This window comes from Actinia tenebrosa, unplaced genomic scaffold (genome assembly GCF_029948245.1).
Source record: "Actinia tenebrosa isolate PJP-AT-01 unplaced genomic scaffold, QUT_ActTen_1.0 PGA_scaffold12__29_contigs__length_12842862, whole genome shotgun sequence".
In the NCBI taxonomy this organism is placed as follows: Eukaryota; Metazoa; Cnidaria; class Anthozoa; order Actiniaria; family Actiniidae; genus Actinia; species Actinia tenebrosa.
In genome coordinates, this window is record NW_028292572.1 from 9,883,732 (window position 1) to 9,901,990 (window position 18,259).

General features: G+C 35.4%; 3 protein-coding genes and 1 long non-coding RNA gene across 7 annotated transcripts; 2 read left to right on the top strand and 2 right to left on the bottom strand.

Annotated features, from left to right (window-relative positions):
- The first annotated feature begins 158 nt into the window (after positions 1–158).
- Positions 159–18,198, top strand: LOC116298639 (uncharacterized). 3 transcript variants are annotated; one of them, XR_016119396.1, is made up of 6 exons: positions 159–412; positions 13,538–13,729; positions 14,360–14,645; positions 15,091–15,145; positions 17,086–17,166; positions 17,642–18,198. It is a non-coding gene; the product is annotated as an uncharacterized LOC116298639 (long non-coding RNA). The 3 variants fall into 3 exon arrangements; XR_016119397.1 differs by lacking the exon at positions 13,538–13,729 and having other exon boundaries at positions 162–412; XR_016119398.1 differs by lacking the exons at positions 13,538–13,729; positions 14,360–14,645.
- LOC116298638 (protein crossbronx homolog) lies at positions 463–5,189 on the top strand. The gene is made up of 9 exons (XM_031707161.2): positions 463–1,334; positions 1,546–1,610; positions 2,405–2,483; positions 2,692–2,760; positions 2,911–2,967; positions 3,625–3,702; positions 3,807–3,904; positions 4,181–4,260; positions 4,379–5,189. Exons 1-9 carry the CDS (start codon positions 1,003–1,005, stop codon positions 4,412–4,414), a joined length of 894 nt encoding a protein of 297 aa, XP_031563021.2. The 5' UTR covers positions 463–1,002; the 3' UTR covers positions 4,415–5,189.
- LOC116298636 (uncharacterized) lies at positions 4,774–11,929 on the bottom strand. 2 transcript variants are annotated; one of them, XM_089028046.1, is made up of 10 exons: positions 11,737–11,929; positions 10,954–11,165; positions 10,516–10,577; positions 9,614–9,736; positions 8,732–8,872; positions 8,202–8,405; positions 7,259–7,817; positions 6,818–6,931; positions 6,065–6,215; positions 4,774–5,363 (listed from the first exon to the last, which is right to left on the bottom strand). In XM_089028046.1, exons 1-10 carry the CDS (start codon positions 11,800–11,802, stop codon positions 5,268–5,270), a joined length of 1,728 nt encoding a protein of 575 aa, XP_088884172.1. In that variant the 5' UTR covers positions 11,803–11,929; the 3' UTR covers positions 4,774–5,267. The 2 variants fall into 2 exon arrangements, with proteins under 2 accessions (XP_088884172.1, XP_088884173.1); XM_089028047.1 differs by having other exon boundaries at positions 6,818–6,928; positions 11,737–11,927.
- LOC116298637 (trace amine-associated receptor 7d) lies at positions 12,365–15,048 on the bottom strand. Its single transcript, XM_031707160.2, has 3 exons — positions 13,870–15,048; positions 13,391–13,479; positions 12,365–12,742 (listed from the first exon to the last, which is right to left on the bottom strand). The coding sequence occupies exons 1-3, from the start codon at positions 14,765–14,767 to the stop codon at positions 12,719–12,721; spliced, it is 1,011 nt and encodes a 336-aa protein (XP_031563020.2). The 5' UTR covers positions 14,768–15,048; the 3' UTR covers positions 12,365–12,718.
- Positions 18,199–18,259: the final 61 nt, after the last annotated feature.

Below are 18,259 nucleotides of genomic sequence, written 5' to 3' on the forward strand. Positions count from 1 at the left end.
GTTCCGCGAACCTTTCTTTTCACCAATCAAAATAACCGTTAAATAACCAGCCAATCATAACCCTCCTTATATCAGCGGATAAACCTACATTGCAGGCTCAATCAAACAAAGATGGCGGAAAGTTTCGCGGGGTTTTCAAAATGTTCTTCAAAAATGTTCTTTCTTCCACAATTACTGCAAGCTTCAAAATATTCTTCCATTAAGTTATTCTTAATCTTACAAGTTATTTATTTTCACTTTTTTTGGTCTTAAAAATGAACTGCGCGAATACTATGATGAATTTTCAATATGTGCACAAAACCGATGGATGTAGTTTGGTGAAGTTTGTGGCACCGAAGGAATAATTTATTCTCCTAATATCCTAAGGAAACTGTCTTCATAAGCTTCCGTCATCAACACAGAGATGTTTTAGGTAAGTCAGCTCTAGATTTATATTCAAAAATATTTAGAATAATATATTATTTAAAGCACGTGATGAAGCACAATCAAAATAAAAAGTCATCCAAAGTGCAGGTATTTCTCCCTTGAGGCTCCTTCAGTTATAAATTATTGACAAGTATCGTCATCTCTTGTTCATTGTGGCTAAAGATCAAAACTCGAAAGCATCGCTTTCGTATTTCATTATTCATTTGAAGCTGCTGAGAAATAAGTTTATATATTATTACATGTAAACTATAACTTTAGGGAGAACGTACTATATACTACAGTGAAGGAAGAGAGTTTGTTTAAACGTGCTTAATAGAGTGTACACTTGTCTGGAGTAAAGAGTTTACAACGTGAAAGAAAAAGCAAGCATTTCGCGTCAAAAGGCACGAAGGTGAAAGTGAAACTCGATCGTTTCCTCTTCGTCTCAAGTAACATTGCTCAATACGAGAAGAGTAGTTGCGAGTCAACATCGTAGTTACATTTAAATATGCCTTCGGAAAGTCCAATTTATTCTCCGAAAGTCAACAACGACTTAGAAGCTTTAAGTATTTCTTGTTTTAAAGACGCCAAAAAACCATGAATTCAGAATCTCCTACAAAAAGTGCTGTTACGATAGTAAGCAGTCTTTCGTCTTCACAAAACAGCGACACTACTACTACTACAACTACAGATATTTCCTCTTCAAGTCCTAACAAATCAAATTCAAGTTCAGAGAGTCCTACGTTTCGTGAACGTTTAAGATCTGCAAGAAAGCTCATCCCTCAATATCCAGGACGGGCCAGACTCATTTTCTCCACAGGCGACACCGACGAAATCTCTAAAGATGAAAGCAAAGTTAAATCAAAAACGACGCAACGAACTGATGGTTTCCGTTCATTTTTTCGGGAACATTATATTTTTTCAGAATAGTAAGTATCAGTGGTATTAGTTTTTTGAATTGTGGGTCTACAAAATTTGTTTATAATTATGGCCATTGTAATCTAATATTGTAAGATGAAAAGACATTTTGCAAACACAAGAGTTTGTTACAAATTGTAAACATGTCGGTATTTCCCGTCAACCTTTGTTCTTTATTTTTATGCTTACTTTCTGGTCTCTTTTATTTCTCTTCCTTTTTAGTAAATCATTATGTACAAATCACCAAAGTGGAGTATATGTAATGCCATCTCTAAAGTCTTTACAAGGTAAGAATATTAACAGTCTCTTAAATAACCTCCCTTTTGCCAAATAGACAAGTGTACGTCTTATGCACTTTGCAGGGCTATGGACCTTTTTCACATGGCTCCATGTTTATTCCCATGATAATAAGAAACTTTGTTTAACCACACTTAACCTCATCCTGAAGAACGTGAATGTGAGGCCATGTGGGGGAATCCATCTACCACATGATTAAGGTCCAAACCAGCCAATTAAATTGAAAAGAAATTATTATATAGTGGGTTAGGGCTTAGGGCTAGGAATGAGGTCAAATAGCCCTCTAACTGAACCTTATTTAGACAAGAGGGGTGGAATAGCCTATACCCACCTCCTCCTCGAAGTGTATAAATCCTGATTTTATATACTTATCACTTTTTTCATTACAATGAACTGATCAAGACAATATTCAAGAGAGCTGATGCAGTCTTAGTCTCTACACATCCACTATTAGTTTCGTCACAGAAAGCTCACTCCCCTGGTAATGAGTGTTGTGTGATGAAACTAATAGTGGCTTCATAGGAGACTACTGCAGGCTTTTCAAGATATGACTAAAATATTAGAATAAAGCGTGCATTTTCATGTGATATCACAGGGACTATGTTGGTGTACCAAAACAAGATTTTCAAAAACTGTGCAGAAAGTTTCCATTAATCATTTGGTACACCAATATGGTTGCCTTAAGTCACATGAGTGAAAATGCATTATACAGAAAGAATAAAATAGTATGATGATATTAATTTTCTAAAAAATAATTAATCAATTCTTTGCTTAATCCTTTTAGTCTGGCATGGTATAATTTTTTTGAGAGCTGGTCCTTATAGAGATGGAATATTCAGATTTTTTGTCTTCTTACCAGATGAGTAAGTAAAAAACGTCCTTCTAGTGGAGTTTTTTTAATTGTTATATAGTCGTTGAGCTTAAATCTGTACTTAGTCTCTGTTGGAGCCAGTCTTAGTGTTCTCAAACTATATTTGACACCTCCTATAATGCATTAATTAATACTTGGCATGGAGTATTAAGACAAATCTTTGCTTTTAATATATAGATATATTTTCTTCAAATCAACAGCTTTCCAGACAGTAGACCACTTCTTAAATTCACTACTCCAGTTTTCCATCCACAAATTCATCCCAATGGGTCAGTATACAGTTTATAAAATGTACAAAATATTTTGTGTTATTTCCATTAATTATAAAGTATTGCTTTCTAATAATTATAAATAAGTATCTTTGGCAAATAATTGTTAAGCATTGGATAATCTAAAAAAAAATTTTTGGGTTTCCATAGAGTCCTAAATTTGGATATTGCTTTCCCTACCTGGAGAAAAGAGAAGCACAGTGTATGGTAAGTTTTTCCCGTGTTTTAATAATAGGGTTGTTGGAAGCCAAAAGCCAAGCTGTCTTGAGGTGTCCTGAATTTGTCATCCATTTCCCCATCCACCTCCCTTCTTCCAGGTGATCTTGGGGAACGCGCACAAAGGATAGTTGTAATTGATCAGGTTTCAGTTGTTTATTGGTGAACGAAGAAGTAGCATTTCATGCTAATTTCATCAAAAAATTCAATCAATGCAACATTGGATCCATAGGTAGTCATTGCATGTATAGGTAGAATTTTAAATGCATTGCTAGTCCATAAAAAAGAAAAAAAATTGAATAAAATAAAATTGTCATCGCTAATCACCACCGCTAAGTTCAGAAATAGTGCAGCTCAACAGGGTTGAACTGAAAGCATGTGAAAGCAAAGTAGCTAGGAAAGCAGAGATTCAGAGTTTATTATCTGGCTGTGGCAGCTATATTTAGTCTTTTACCCTATCACATTTTTTTCTGAGTTATGATTGGCTGGTTTTTAATAGGCTGTCAGCACAAGATCATCTGGTTGGTTTTACTACCCAGTACAACACACCCTATGTCCAATAAATAATGATGTTTCCTTCGTAACAATATTAGCAATCATAACAATTGTATCATATTTTATCTTTAATTTATTATTCTATTTCTCTAGGCAAATTATAAAATTTATGAAAAACTGTTTTTACAATGCTGACACTTGGGGAGCTACAAATCAAGCAGCTATAAATGTGTAAGTAGATGGGTTACCTGTGGTAGGCTTTATCCACAGGAAGCCCATTGTTAGCCTTGTCAAATGTCAAATTTGAAGTAATGTAATTTTGGGAAAATCTTTAGGATGCATAACAGTCTAGAGGAATTTATGAAAAAGGCAGAACATTGTTCTCTACAGTCACAATTACTTTATGACAAGGAATTGGAATCTGAATCTTCTGGTTAGTGTCTTCATTTTTTTTTTTGTGAGATCAATGGGTCCAAGTGGAGGAAAGGGAAGGAAAGGGAAGGAAAGGAAAGGGAAGGAAAGGGAAGGAAAAGGAAGGGAAGGAAAGGGAATGAAATGGAAGGGAAGGAAAGGGAATGAAATGGAAGGGAAGGAAAGGGAAGGAAATGGAAGGGAAGGGCCCCCCATTTTCTCCTCCACCCTCCCCCCCCCCCTCTCCTCATAATAGGTTTTCTGGTAAATAAATTTATTTTCAATTTTTTCTATCCAGTGGAAGATGGAAATTTTCTAAAAGCAAAGAAAATGACTCAAGATGAATTTGAAGAAAGGAAAAAACGAATGATGCAAGGGGTTAGTAGTGATATGATATTTTGACTTCTCGACCAATCTCTAAATTTGTATTCATTTTCATAATTATGTGACCTTAAGACCTTTTTATAATTTGTGGATTTATATTTCATTATTTCAGAAATCATTTGGTTCAAGAAGTTGTGCGTCACATTGATGTTATGGAAATAAAAGGTGTCGCACAACATTGTTGCGTTGCAGAGTTACAGAGCAAGCGTTGCTTGTATTGCCACATTCTGCAACAACAAATTTTCAAAGTTGCAAAGAGAAGATAGAAATTTCTGCAAATTTCTTTTGCATGGAGTAGTAATATACGAGTAACATTTGCTCTGAAACTTGCGATGTAACAATGTTGTGCAACAAGTTGGGCAATTTTGTTTCCCGTATTACTGTACCTTACAGTTGGAATAATTGGACATGGGTCATATTACTTGGAAAAATTATATATGGATACAGAGCTTGAGAGGAGTATTTGGCTTTCAATCTAAATTCTACAAATGAATGTAACTTTTAAGCAAAATTTCAAATTTTATTTTTCAATGATGTAAGAAATATTATGAATCATACAACGAACAATATTGGATAAAATACCAAAAAATATTACATAAAAATTTACAGTATTAAATATTTATAATAAGCTTTTAAAACAATTTGTAAATACTCAAAGAAATATTCTGTAATTTTGCTTGAGGAAAGAAAGTTTTAAGATTTGTGAACCATATTTTAAAGAAATTTTGAATGCTTAACAAAATGTTACTAAAGTTTTCATTCAGTTGAAAATATGTTTAAGTTTGTACATAGAAACAAATTGTATATAGCTCACACGATTTCTAAATTATAACTCTTACAATTATTATTAGAGGACAGATATCTGATATTGTATAGTGTATTGTTTTACCATATTCATTATTAATAAAGGATATGAAGTTTTAGTTCACACTCTTCCTGGACAGTTGACATGCTTTGTGCAACTATGCCGTACATTTGTCTGCCTACCCGTTGTACTTAGTTTATTGATCCTCCAAGTCCAGCAATGTGGTGACCAAATTATCAATTTCATCCAGATCCTCAGGAGGGCCGTTTTCACCACAGAATCTTTCAAAATCCTTTTAGAATTTTTTTTAAAAGGAATAATATTTTTATTGCTAAGATGGAAATATTTTTGTCATGATAGCAATCATTAGGCAACATCACAATTGTCGCTTTCATAATCACTGCCACTACTAGTACTTACCATCACTAACACCATCATCATCAGGCCTATGACTAGAACTATCATCATCATCCACCATCACAACTATCATCAATTCATCCCCCACCACTACAACTATTGATAACCATCACCATTACCATCACCCGAACTACTGCCACTATCATCATTGTGATCTTTAACCACTAGCACAGAGTCACCATACCATCCACCACTTATTGTCATCATCCACCCAGACTAACCCTGTCATCATCATCTATCAATATCATCATCATCATCATCCATCACTATCATCCTTGCATTCATTCACCCACACTAGCACTGTCATCATCATTATCGTCTATCACTATCATCGTAATCACCATCCATCACTATCATCATTGCATTCATTCACCTACACTAGCACTGTAATCTTCATTATCATCTATCACTATCATTGTCATCATCCACTAATCGTTATCATCCTGGAACTGACATCATCCATCATCCATCATCATCATCATCATTGCTCCACCACCAGTCCTAAGCAAATGTAAGCATTTTTATGAAGCTGAAGCTGGTATAAACTTAGTTATGGCATTTGAAAGTGTTGTCTACCTTGTTGATGTTCAGTATGAACTGCGCATGGTGCTTCCAGCAGTGGTGCAGATATGCTACTGTCATCTCAAATACTGTAGCCTTGTCAGCATTGTCTGAACACATGGGGATCAACCTTCTGAGCTGGTGCCAGCACCTGGCAATCCTTTCCCTATAGATATATCAGTATCATTCTAATTTAATGTCCTGATAATAGACTACTTGGACTATATGGTGGCCATCTTGGATTGCAAGACATTATTATGGCACCCAGGGAGCAGATGCAGAGCTAATGTAAAGTGTATCTTTTTCTCCATATTACTGGTCATTATTACAGCCAAAGAGAGCATATCAATCACCTTCACCCATGAAAAAAGACAAGCACACAAACTCTATGTATTATCTGCCATCTTCATTTTACCTTGCCCCCTGCTGGATAACACCTTGCGATTCTTGATGGCCACTGTATTGTCAAAGTAGTCCATTAGAGCTATTTCTCAAACTACACAGCCTGGACAATTAATTAATGAGAAAAAATACCAGCATCAAGGTTTTGGCTTCTTTTAACCGAAGAAAGAAAGCCCACATTGTTATAAACCTTGTTGTCTTGATGATGTTGTTGAGATGACAGCGAAACGTTGTCTTTTACAACTAGTTATCTTGCTAAATTGTATACCTAGAAGTACCTTTACCATGTTATAAACCTGTTTGGCATAAGCCAAAACCCAGGTAAAGGTTGATTTAAGGTCTGTGACCAACTAATGGGTGTTTTACCTTCTCTTTCGTTCCTTGGACAAATGTAATTCCTTTCTTTCCTCAATTGTATTTGGTGTCCATTCTTGTTTATCCATATTGAAGGTACCAGATCGTCTGCCTCTTTTGGACCTGCTTGTATCATTAATATTAGTTAATGCATTATCATTATAAATTCCAAATAAGTAATACGTCATAAATCTGATTAGGGAGTTTCAAAGTCCGTTAAAATTGGGGGGTACATTTTTTGTAAAATTTTGCAAAATAAGGAGGTACAGTTTTAGATTTTACACTTTTCATGCAATACAAGTAGAAGTTTTTAAAAACTGTGATGAAAAAGGGGATGGATTTCTTATTGAAAAATATTGTAGGGGGTACAAATTTTACAAATTTTTGTTTCATGCCTCCTCCCTATGATGTAATAAATGATCGGTCCCTCAGCTGGATTCTGGGATTCCTCACCTTCTGGGCTTTTCTTCATCTTTGCCTTTATCACATCCATCAGTACTTGTTTTACTGAGTCCTTCATTGCTTTTTTTGGTCTGTTTTCTACTACTTGCATCTCTTTCTTTCCCAAGTTGAGCTTTTTTTTCCTGTGACTTTGGTTGAACTCCCAGTAGAGCAGAATCCAGCAGTTGTCTTGCACTACTTAAAGTGATCTTAGGAACCAGTTCATCAGCAAACATCTCTGGTAGACTACAGTTTATTGCCCTCTCAGCATTTTCTAATGCAAGTTGCATTTGATTTGCAGTTGAGGAGCTAATTTGTTGTGCTTGGGGTGTTGAGCTGAGTGAATCTGAGGCTTCATTTGTTGATGGGTAGAAGTTTTTCATTCTGGTAAATATATTTGCTGATTCATCGTTGTCAGTAGTAGCGTCAGTTGAGTTATCAAGGGCTTGTTTTTGAGGACTCGCCTCTTTGATGCTTGTCATATCCTGGGTCATCTCTGCAGCAGCTGTAAGTAACTCCATCTTGTTGCTTGTTTCTTGAGGTGAATGCTGATATTCTGGTAGGCAGCTGACTGTAATGAAAACAAATTATTTGATAAAACCTACAGGCATCCACTGCCAATATTGCTTGCTTATGCATCAGTCCTTTATGTGCATACTTGGCAAATGAAAATGTTCTAAATCTAAAATCTCTTCGTTGCACTGCTGATTTGCAGTTGCACAATTTTGGGTAACCAACTAATCTATTTGAATCAGAGGAGCACCACGACAACACAACAGAACCAGAGTGTTTTGAGTTGAGGACAATCTCTGATAGTACTATCCTAGCCTTATGAAAAAAGTCATAACCCATGCATGTGGGAATAGGTTCATTTTCTGTGCTTAACTTTGCACCCATCAAACAGTCTAAATAACCATTGTATAGTGGTTTAATATCTATTAACTGGCACTATTACCTGGTATGTAGTGGTTGTACTGAAGGTGTTGTGATGGCATCCATCTCTGGTCTTGGTTGTGGGTAATGACAGCTACTTCTGGGTTGAAGGAAGATTCATAAACTGCTGCATGATGTGCTGCTGTAGTGCTATCCAAGTTGATGAAAGTTGTACCATCCTCCTGGATGCCATTCATACTTGATGCTGACCAATCAGTGTTTGAATCTAGGAAGAGATGAATGGGAAGTAAATGGGAAATGAAAATAGAGAATGGTATCAGAAATGGTTTAGTTCCTGCTCAGTATTTGTCCATATGTTTATTGGGTTCGTTTATTGATATATTCAACCATCCATCCATCCATCCATCCATCCATCCATCCATCCATCCATCCATCCATCCATCCATCCATCCATCCATCCATCCATCCATCCATCCATTAATCTATCCGTCTGTCCATCCATTCATCTGTCCATTCATTCATTCATCCATTCATTCATTTTTTCATTCATTCATATACATATGTCACATTGTGGAGTACTGATTGTCCTACCTGTGGATGGGAAGTTATTTGCGATGCACCTTCTTGCAGACAAAGGTATCTTCTTCTCTAACTTCTGTCTCTTAGGGGCACTTGATTCCCCCTGTGTGGATTTCGGAGTGACAGATTCTCCTCTTTTGGATTTTGGGGTAACTGAGGAAGAAAATACTTCATTCAATCTGTAAATTATTTATTACTTTGGTCTCTGCATCTCAGCTAGAAACATTCTATATTTATTATTATTATAAAGCATAACAATAGACTATACTTTTCAGACTAGACTTTGTTAGAGCCGATGCAATTAAACCGTGAAATAAAATTAAACTAAATACTAACTAATAGTATCTATTTAGTGACTAATAGTCACTATTACTCAACCAGAACATTCATCATACAAAGACAAATAAAAAAGAGACCATTTGTGTCTTTTGTTTAATAAATGTTCTGGTTGAGTGATAGTGTCAGACTATTTGTCACTAAATAGATACTATTAGTCAGTATTTAGTTTGATCTTATTTCACAGTTTAATTGCATCCGCTCTATTTGCTTACTGTAATATTACTGTAGTATATTATTATGGAATTGTTTAAAGAGACACTTAGCTTTGGCCTGATATTTTTTATTTTGATTTTTTTGCATGACTCCATAAGTGTATGCTTTAATTACTTATTGTGTGGAAATAAAGTTTTTGTATGTATGTATGTATTTTAAACTCATTTCATAGTATGTGTCATTTAAGTTGTATCAGTATTCATGTCTTCTTGTGCACAACTGATAAACAAAGAAATAATACTCTAGGGAATAACACATGGTTTAAAATGGGAAAAATTAGACTCAAAGTTAAGAGATGTATTATAGGGTTGTCGCAAATCCTAATATGTAATATTATTTTACCTGCAAATTGCAAAGGCTCATTGATGAGTCTTTTGACTGCCTTGATTAAGTCACTGTCCAGTGAAGAACACTTGAACACTATATCATCAATAAACTGGTCTTTCACCAACCTCTTTACATCCTCTAAATGTTAGAAACAAAAGATATAGAGGATTATTAGTTACAGAACTGGGTTCCCTGTGTTAGGGAGATTCCCAAATAGACACACGGAAACCAAACTAACGATTAAGGTGACTGCCTACTTTTGGAAATTGATTTAAGCTTTTCTTAAAACTTCGATTTTCCGAATTGAAATTTAATGCTGATTCCAAATCTGGAAAGAAAAATAGGGTGTCCCAAGCTCGTTTTCGAGATAATCAGCATTTAATGGGAGCCTACGCACAAGCTTTTGGAGTAAAAATTGCGCCACCGGAAGTGATTAGAAAAAAATTTAAGATTCATAAGATAATAGTTATTTGCAGACTATATGATTGCACGAATGAAGGCTAGTCAATCATTCTACAATAATACATGGATATTTTCGACAAAAAGACAGAGAGATACATTGATTTGTCATATTTTGTAGTTTCGGTGCTCTTAAAAATTCTCATAAAGTTGAACAAAAATCTATTTTTTCACGTGTTCCTGATTTAAACTTTTCCTAAAATGTTGATATAACCTTGATTTTTAGGAGTTTTTTCGAATGAGCTATCAAAAAATATAGTGTCCCGTGCAAAATTTGAGGGTTTTGCCCTGTTGAAGCTCAAAACGCGTATGGTTCTTCAATAAAATCTTGTAGATTTTTCAGCGGTTTTTGAGCGCGCGCACATCGTGGGCTCAAATCGAACGTTCAAAAGTAGGCAGCCACCTTAAAGTGTCTGTTTTTTTCTTTGTTTTCTCTGTTTTATTTACTGTTTCCTTACCAGATGGGATTCCTTGAGCTATGTAGATGACTGGAGTTTGCTCATTGTGAGATCCTTTGTCCCTGGTAAATTATAAAAGATTATTATTGATATTGTAATTGAAATATCATTCATCATCATCATCATCATCATCATCAACATTATGGTTACAACTATGACTATCATGATAAGCAACACCGTCATACGTCATGATCATCTTCACCAACATCATCGTCATAATCACATCAACATCATGATCATGGTCATCATGATTATGATCATCAACATCATCATCACCATCAACAATATCATCATCACCATCTTCAACATCATCATCATCAACATCATCATCACCATCAACAATATCATCATTTCCATCTTCAACATCATCATCACCATCATTAACATCATCCTCATCATCATCATGACCATTACAAATCATCATCACTAATGACTTACTTCAAATTCGTGATAAAATCTTTGTTCTCCTCTTCAAGCCCTTCCACTAAGATTACCCCAAACACTTCATTCTTACACAAGTCCTTTGCCTTTTCAATGCCTGAACAGTTAGTAATCTTAACTCCTATATCAACCAAATCTGCTGATGCCTGAGGGGAGATACCAGTACTTGAGACATGAAGACACTTTATTTCCTTGCGAGGTGTTTCTTTCTGTATGATACCCAAGAATATACGGTTTTAAAACAAAGTTAAAATACAAATAAATAAAGTCTTAGCCTAAGAATAATCCCACCTCAGTTTTAGACGAGCTTATCATCTTCAAAGAATTGTCGCACGATTTTTAAAATGCTTAAAACCGTTGAAAACTCGATTGAAAACATTTTATTCCTGATTCCTGATAGTCAGCGTGACGTCGAGTTTTATAATCATATATTTCTCGTCTAATAACAAAATCTAGGTTAAAAACTATTTTAATTTGTAGGCTCTTCATTGATTTTAAAGAGTATAGATTAGTGAATTGATCTCTTCAGACCAAATTGCTCGAGCAATTCTGAGAAAATCCTCGCGCATCAGAATCAAATGTCGAACCGAAAAACGTACAGATATTCAAGAGTTGAATCTATTGTGATATGTTATTTAACCATTTGGATAAGTAAGTTATGATTTATTATATTAACGAGCACTTTGTTGAGCTTCTAACGTCTTTTTTATTAGGGTTTGATGTAAAGTTTGTTCAATATTTATTCATAATAAATAAAAAAAATGATTGGTATCAACTGACCTTTTTTGGTGTCGCGTTAGAAATCGCAGAGTTTCGAAAGTCGTTTTGGATATTTCCTTCAAGCATATTGCTTTAATTTAACACGATCTTCGTCTATGTCTTTTAACGTTCCGAGTATGGTGCGAATAAAATCATCAAACGGACTCTCGTTTTTAAAACAAAATGACGCCATGTCATTTGATGTGTTTACGAACTAATGAAGAACCGTTTGTCCCGCGTGAATCCCGAGAGAAACGGGACTTGAAAGCCATTTTAGTGCAGCCTTTTTCTTTCTTTCTCTTTCATAAATTCGTATTTTCTTTTCGCCCTTTTTTAAAAAATTCTTTATTTTTGGCGTTGTGTATTTTCGTTCATTTATGCCATCCTACCAACTACGTGACATTTGCCATCCATAACAGTCGATAAATAAATTAACCTAAATGAAAAAGCTGTCATGATTAAAAAGATAAATGCGAATTCATTTTATCATGTTTTCTTTTAATTTTCAAATTAGTTTTTTTTTCTCTCTACACTCTTTCATCAAAGCTCTCAAGGCTAGAAGAACCCATCAAGAATACAGCTGGAGCACTAAACTCTAAATAATGCCCTGACTTCATAAAAGACACCGAAATAGATATTCAGTGCGTAAAAATAATCGTATATTTTATTTTTCAAAGTTGAAAAGCATCGAACGGATTTCCTCGAGATTTTCACAAGCTAGCTCAGCGCTTCAACTTCATTGATAACTTTCAAGAGGTTTTCTTTCGTCAATTGAACGCTACACACTCAACGTATATGCGTGAAGCGAAATCAGTATTAATTTACTTTGTCATAAACATCTGTAAACTTGAAACTAAGAGACTTGTATGAAGTCTAATGAAAGAACTTTCTTGCTTTCTCCATGGTTTTTTGCTAACAAATCCCTAGAAAATTGTAATGACAATAAGATTACGTATGTCTTGACAAGAGAATGACGTCTAATGATAGAACTTTCTTGCTTTCTTCATGGCTCTTTGCTAACGAATTCCTAAAAAATTATAAGAAGAAAATTAGACCTCAATTTTTAATTTTTTTTTCACAGAGTTTGTGTTCAAATGCTTTAAAAAGCATAAAATACTGGAAGATACGTGCAGGTAGAGATTTTGGCAAGTTTTTTTTTTTTTTTTTCTTCCGCTGTCTAATCAGTGTTTCATCGCTTTTTGTTTTACTTTGGTGATATGGCAAGTGAAAACGTTCGCGACAGCCATCTCACTTATTTATGCTTTTTATCCAATTGCAAACACAAAAAAACTTGAGTTTTTCAAATTTGTATTTTTGTTATTCAAGTCGTTCCAATAAACATTATATTATTATCTTATTAAACTCATGCCAGTCAAAACGAATGACAAAAACTACGACTCAACCACAACAAGAGTTGGCTGTCTAAAATATAAGTCATCTTTGAAACAAACTTATTTTTGAAAAAAAATATCCTCAATTGAATTTATGAGGACATTTTCGAGGAGTATTTTACCAGCAAATTGAGAATTTATTCATTATAAAACAAACAAATACGTTCTCACACTATATAGGTAATTTCTTTGTACAAACTTGTATATGAAATTGAATTTTGAATTTAAAGAATTCTCTAATTTTGGCAGATATTTTTTACAGATATTTTTTAGTTTATATTCACCCTTTCATCGACTGTAGCGTGGTTCATAATTGTAAATGCTCCTGGGATGTAAGTCGTCTCTTCTGTGTGCTCATCTTTCAACCAGTTATCTTGGGAAAAGGCAAAAATTCGACTGAATTAATTTGATATAAAATTATTGACTTGCAGTCGAAGAAAGAAAGGGAGAAGAAGAAAGAAATGAATGAATAAAGGAATAAGAAGGAATAAGCAAGAAGGAATCATGAACGCACGAAAGAAAGTTTTCATTCCATATTGTTCTGTGCTAAGCCAATAACCCATCTATCAAAGTCCACGAAGGGCGCAAATCTTAAAGGAATTATTTTTCACATATACCTCAAAGTGAGTAATTTTTTTTTTGTAAAGTTTTAGGTACTCTTTCCAGTTTTCGGTCTGAGTAATACCAAAGTAAAATACAAAGTAGATAATTTTTAGTTATTTGACTATTTTATTTTATGTTTTTCGCTTTTTTCACTACTTACTTTTTCCAAGGACAGCAATACAGGCCTGTTGTAGCTCCTTGACTCGCAGGAAGTGAAGAATAGGGTTCAAAAACGAATTCAAATACATCAAAGTCAGTGTGACTTCCCATGCAATCATGAACTCCTTGGATCGTCCATAGACTGCGATAGTTATTATAACACTCACGAAAGGGACGTAGCAGAAAACCAGACAAGTAACGATCATGACCAGGGTTTGCAGTACGCGTTGGTGTCTGCTACACTTCTTCGACCAGTCTTGTCTTCGTCTGGGGACTTGCACTTGGATTGCTCGTAGACCTTTTAGAGATTTTGAGTAGCAATATACTATGATTGATAGAAAAATGCACAATAGAGCTGCGGCTATGCTCATGTATTTGGGACTTGTCGTTTGAAAGCGCGAGTACGTAACGCATCCAGCGCAAACCATCGTAAATGCGAGGTACTCCAGGATATGGATGTTGGTTAATGACGTGTGGTATCTGTTTTGTAGTTTGATTGCAAGGTAACGATCTACACTGATGGCTGTTACAATAAAGAATGAAGGGCAACAGATAATGTGTGCAGCCACGTTACCAGTCTTGAGCAGGAAACAGTACGTCTCGAAGGAAGACAAGAGAAAAGACACTTTACGAGCAATGTACAAAGGCTGAACCAGGATTCCAACGCCAAAATCCGTGAAAGCCAAGGCACAGATCAAGACGAAGGAAGGCTTGCGGAGACTTGGAGTTGAGAGAATAGAGACGATAAGAAGAAAATTTAGAATAGTTGTTGGAACGGCAAGTAAACCGTTTAGTATACAGATGAGGACACCAGTAGTAGGGTCGAAATATGCTGGGTTTCTGTTGTGAGACATTGTCATCCCCGGACAAAGTTCTCTACTGGCGTTCATCTTTGACATTAGACTTGTTAAGTTTACTGGCTTCCGCAATCACCTCAGGGCTTGGTCAATCATACAAAATCTTTCACTCAAAACGTCACTTATTATCCCAACTTTCTTGGTATTTTCTTTTCGCGAATAAAATCTAAAGCTCATCCAAAGTGGTTAAAGAACTTTTTCATGATAACGTTTTTGAAAAGTGTTTCCTAACATATTCATGGTTAGATTTTAGGAAGTCATCTTCAGTGAAATGAAAGAGTTCAGACTGATGTCCTGAATCAAAGCAAATTCACGCTTTTGTATCTGCACATTTCACTATAAACTCTACGTTTAATCGTTGACAGGTGAGACGCCTTTACCAAGTATGATAAATCATGTTGACAGCCAGTTCCAAATTAGGTATGTGTTTTTTCCATTGAAATTTTTTTTTTTAAATTTTAATATTGCGCGACGATGCTGAGTTCGTAATTCATCAAATTTTTCCTGCGCTGTACAAGATCATATCAAGCTAAATATTCTTAGTTAAAAAAGATATTCCTATTCCTAAAGTATAAATTGCGTGTGTTAGCAAAGAAATTCAAAAAATATATATATATATATATATATATATATATATAATTTATTTCATAGCTTAAATGCTAGCTGGCTAAAGCTATTCATATAAGTTAAACTCGTTTTAAAGGTTATTAAGACATTCATTACAATAAAAGGTGCTCAATGTCTTTCAGAGTCATTCAATTCTAATGTAAACGAGCAATTGGTGTGAATCAAGTGTCTTTTAGGGAGTTTGAAGAATCTTGTATTTAACGACTGACAAACGTGTCGGTGAACGGTCAGTTGATAAACAATTTGTTTAGAAAAATTATTGAAAAAGAATCGGAAACATCTCCGTTTCATAGATAAATAAATGAATATTTGTTTTTGGCGGGAAAGAGTGAGATGCGGGGAAAAGATTAAATACTTGATTATGTCTTTCGTTTGCGGGAAGAAACGAAACGTAATGCTTACTTATTAGAGACCTTTAGCAAATTGCTTATAGCTAACCGCTAGAGATCAGGCCCAGAAAAACGCACGAAAACACGGAGAAACACTCGGCATCAATGAAATTCAAAATGGCGGCTTTTCTAGCAACAACTTCGTTATGACGCCTTGCTAAGTATCGAAGTTTGACGGAGAACGCCTGACGTCGAATCGTAGTTTGTGGTTTGTGGTACCTATCAAGAACGTCGTGAAAAAAGGGCTTTAATATGTCTATTAAGCATGTCCTTTTTGGGCCCGGTTGTACGAAGGGTGGATAGCGCTATCCGGCGGATAAATACTTATCCAGTAAATAGGTCGATGCTGTTATCCAATGAATTTATCCACTGGATAAGATTTATCCGTCGGATAGCGCTATCCAGGCTTCGTACAACCGTCTGTGATAATCATTGGTTTCAGAGCATGCGTTGAAAGGTGCGCGACCCCATTGAATGTTGGGCTTAGTTCGACTAATTTGAGCATTTTAAAAATAGAATGACCTTGGTGCTAGGGACAAGTCTTTTGGTTTCCGCTCCTTGAGGACACCAAAAACAAAAGAGTGGACCCTAGCAGTGGGTTAACCCTACCAGTAGGGTCACCCTAGCAGTGCATGACGTAACCCTAGTAGTGGGGTCACCCTAGAGTAGTTTTCGTATGACTGTGAAAAGCTCACGGCACGAGCGCGGTCATGACAAGGCAAGCTATGCGCCAATCCAATCACATTGCGCGATAGTTTACTTTTAATCCAATCAAATGCCCGAAACAAGGCGCGTTCACGGCGCGGATACGGTCACGCCAAGGACACGGCACTGCCAGACCAATCATATTGCGCGAGAAAAAAAGTAGCTAATTAAAATTCTAGAAAACATCTCGGTCATGACACGGCACGCATACGGCACCGAGTTTTTCACAGTCATACGAAAACTGCTATACCTTCACATAAACAACCTCTACATCATTACATTGCCGGGGAGGAGGGGGCTGCAATGTTTCTGTGTTGGGGAGGGGGGGGGGGGGGGGGGGGGAAGAGGAGGAGGGGGGGACATTTTTCTGTGGGAGGGGGGCCATGTTTCTTTGTGGGTTGTGGAATATCAAATGTTTTTAAAATTAAGAGGGGAGGGGAGCTAGGGCGTTATAAAAAAATTATTTGGGAGGTATTAATGTTTTGCCCTTAACGAAGGATATATTTGCATTATTTTCAAGACATTAACAAAAACGTTACCCTCCCATTACCTCGTAAACGAAACTCCATTTCAGTATGAACTTCAATTCATTTTCCACAGCTTTTGTTTACTTGATTTTTGTTTTGTTTTTTAATTAAGGGAACCAAGTTTGTACGAGACCGTTCGGAAACCTTGGACAAACTGTCACTGCGATCTGCAATGCAGCCCCAAACAATCAAGGTAATGAGACATATTTTAAATACCTTTTCTGACAGCTTGTCTTCGATTTGTGAAACCACTAAAAAATGATAGGAAAGCTTCACGTTATGTTCTTGACACAGGGGAAGATGAGCAGACGATACGTGCGTGTGTTAGTAATTGAATGAAGAGAAAACAGGTCTGAGAAAGAAAGACATGTCTGAAAAACAACTTCTTAGAACTTTTGTATCATTTTAACCTCCCATTTTTTCTTCTCTCTTCTTTTCTTGGCATTTTTCTTTCTTTCTTTAAGTCACGTTTTTATTATTTCCCTTTTTCTTAATAATATAATCGATCAATCAATAATATAATCAATAAATATAATCCCTTTTTCTTTCTTTCACATTTCCTTTCTTCTACTGTCTTTCTTTCTCATTTCATTTTCTTGTTTGACTTATTTTCTTTTTGTTCTATTCGTTTTCCGTCCTAATGAGTAATTTTCCCCATTCTTTTCAAGCCATCTTGGCAGAAGAACTTCAAACTCGCGAGAGGATAACCAAGTAATTGCGTTTGGTTTTCAAATGCATTTTTTTATCATTTCGAATGGTCATATTCTTTCCAAACGTACAATAAAATTTTATCGAACCCTGAAACACACTATGTACTTATCAGAGGCAAGGGACGGCTAACTTGGATAATTCATACCATTTCTAAAATATTGGTGCCTTTTCATAATTTCCTTCCTATTTTCCTATTAGTAAATGGAATTCAATTCAATTTCCTACTTGTAAATGTTTATTTATGTTTTTATTTTTTTAAAGTATAATTAGCCTGTTTTAGGCTGACATGACTTTTTGTGCAAAGACAACCAATTTATTCGCATTTCTATCGAAAATATCTCCTAAGATTGAGAACGTTTAAGAAAGAACTGAAAACCGACCTTTTTATAATAGCCTTTAGTTTGTAAATTAGTGTAATGCTTGTATATATGATCATTTTTATTTTTATTTTTTCCAAAGCGCTTAGAACAGATTTGAATAAGCGTTATATAAGTGTCTATTATTATTATTATTATTATTATTATCATTAGTCTTTTTTTGCGTAGTAATGAAAACCGGAGCAACCCCCTCGTGGC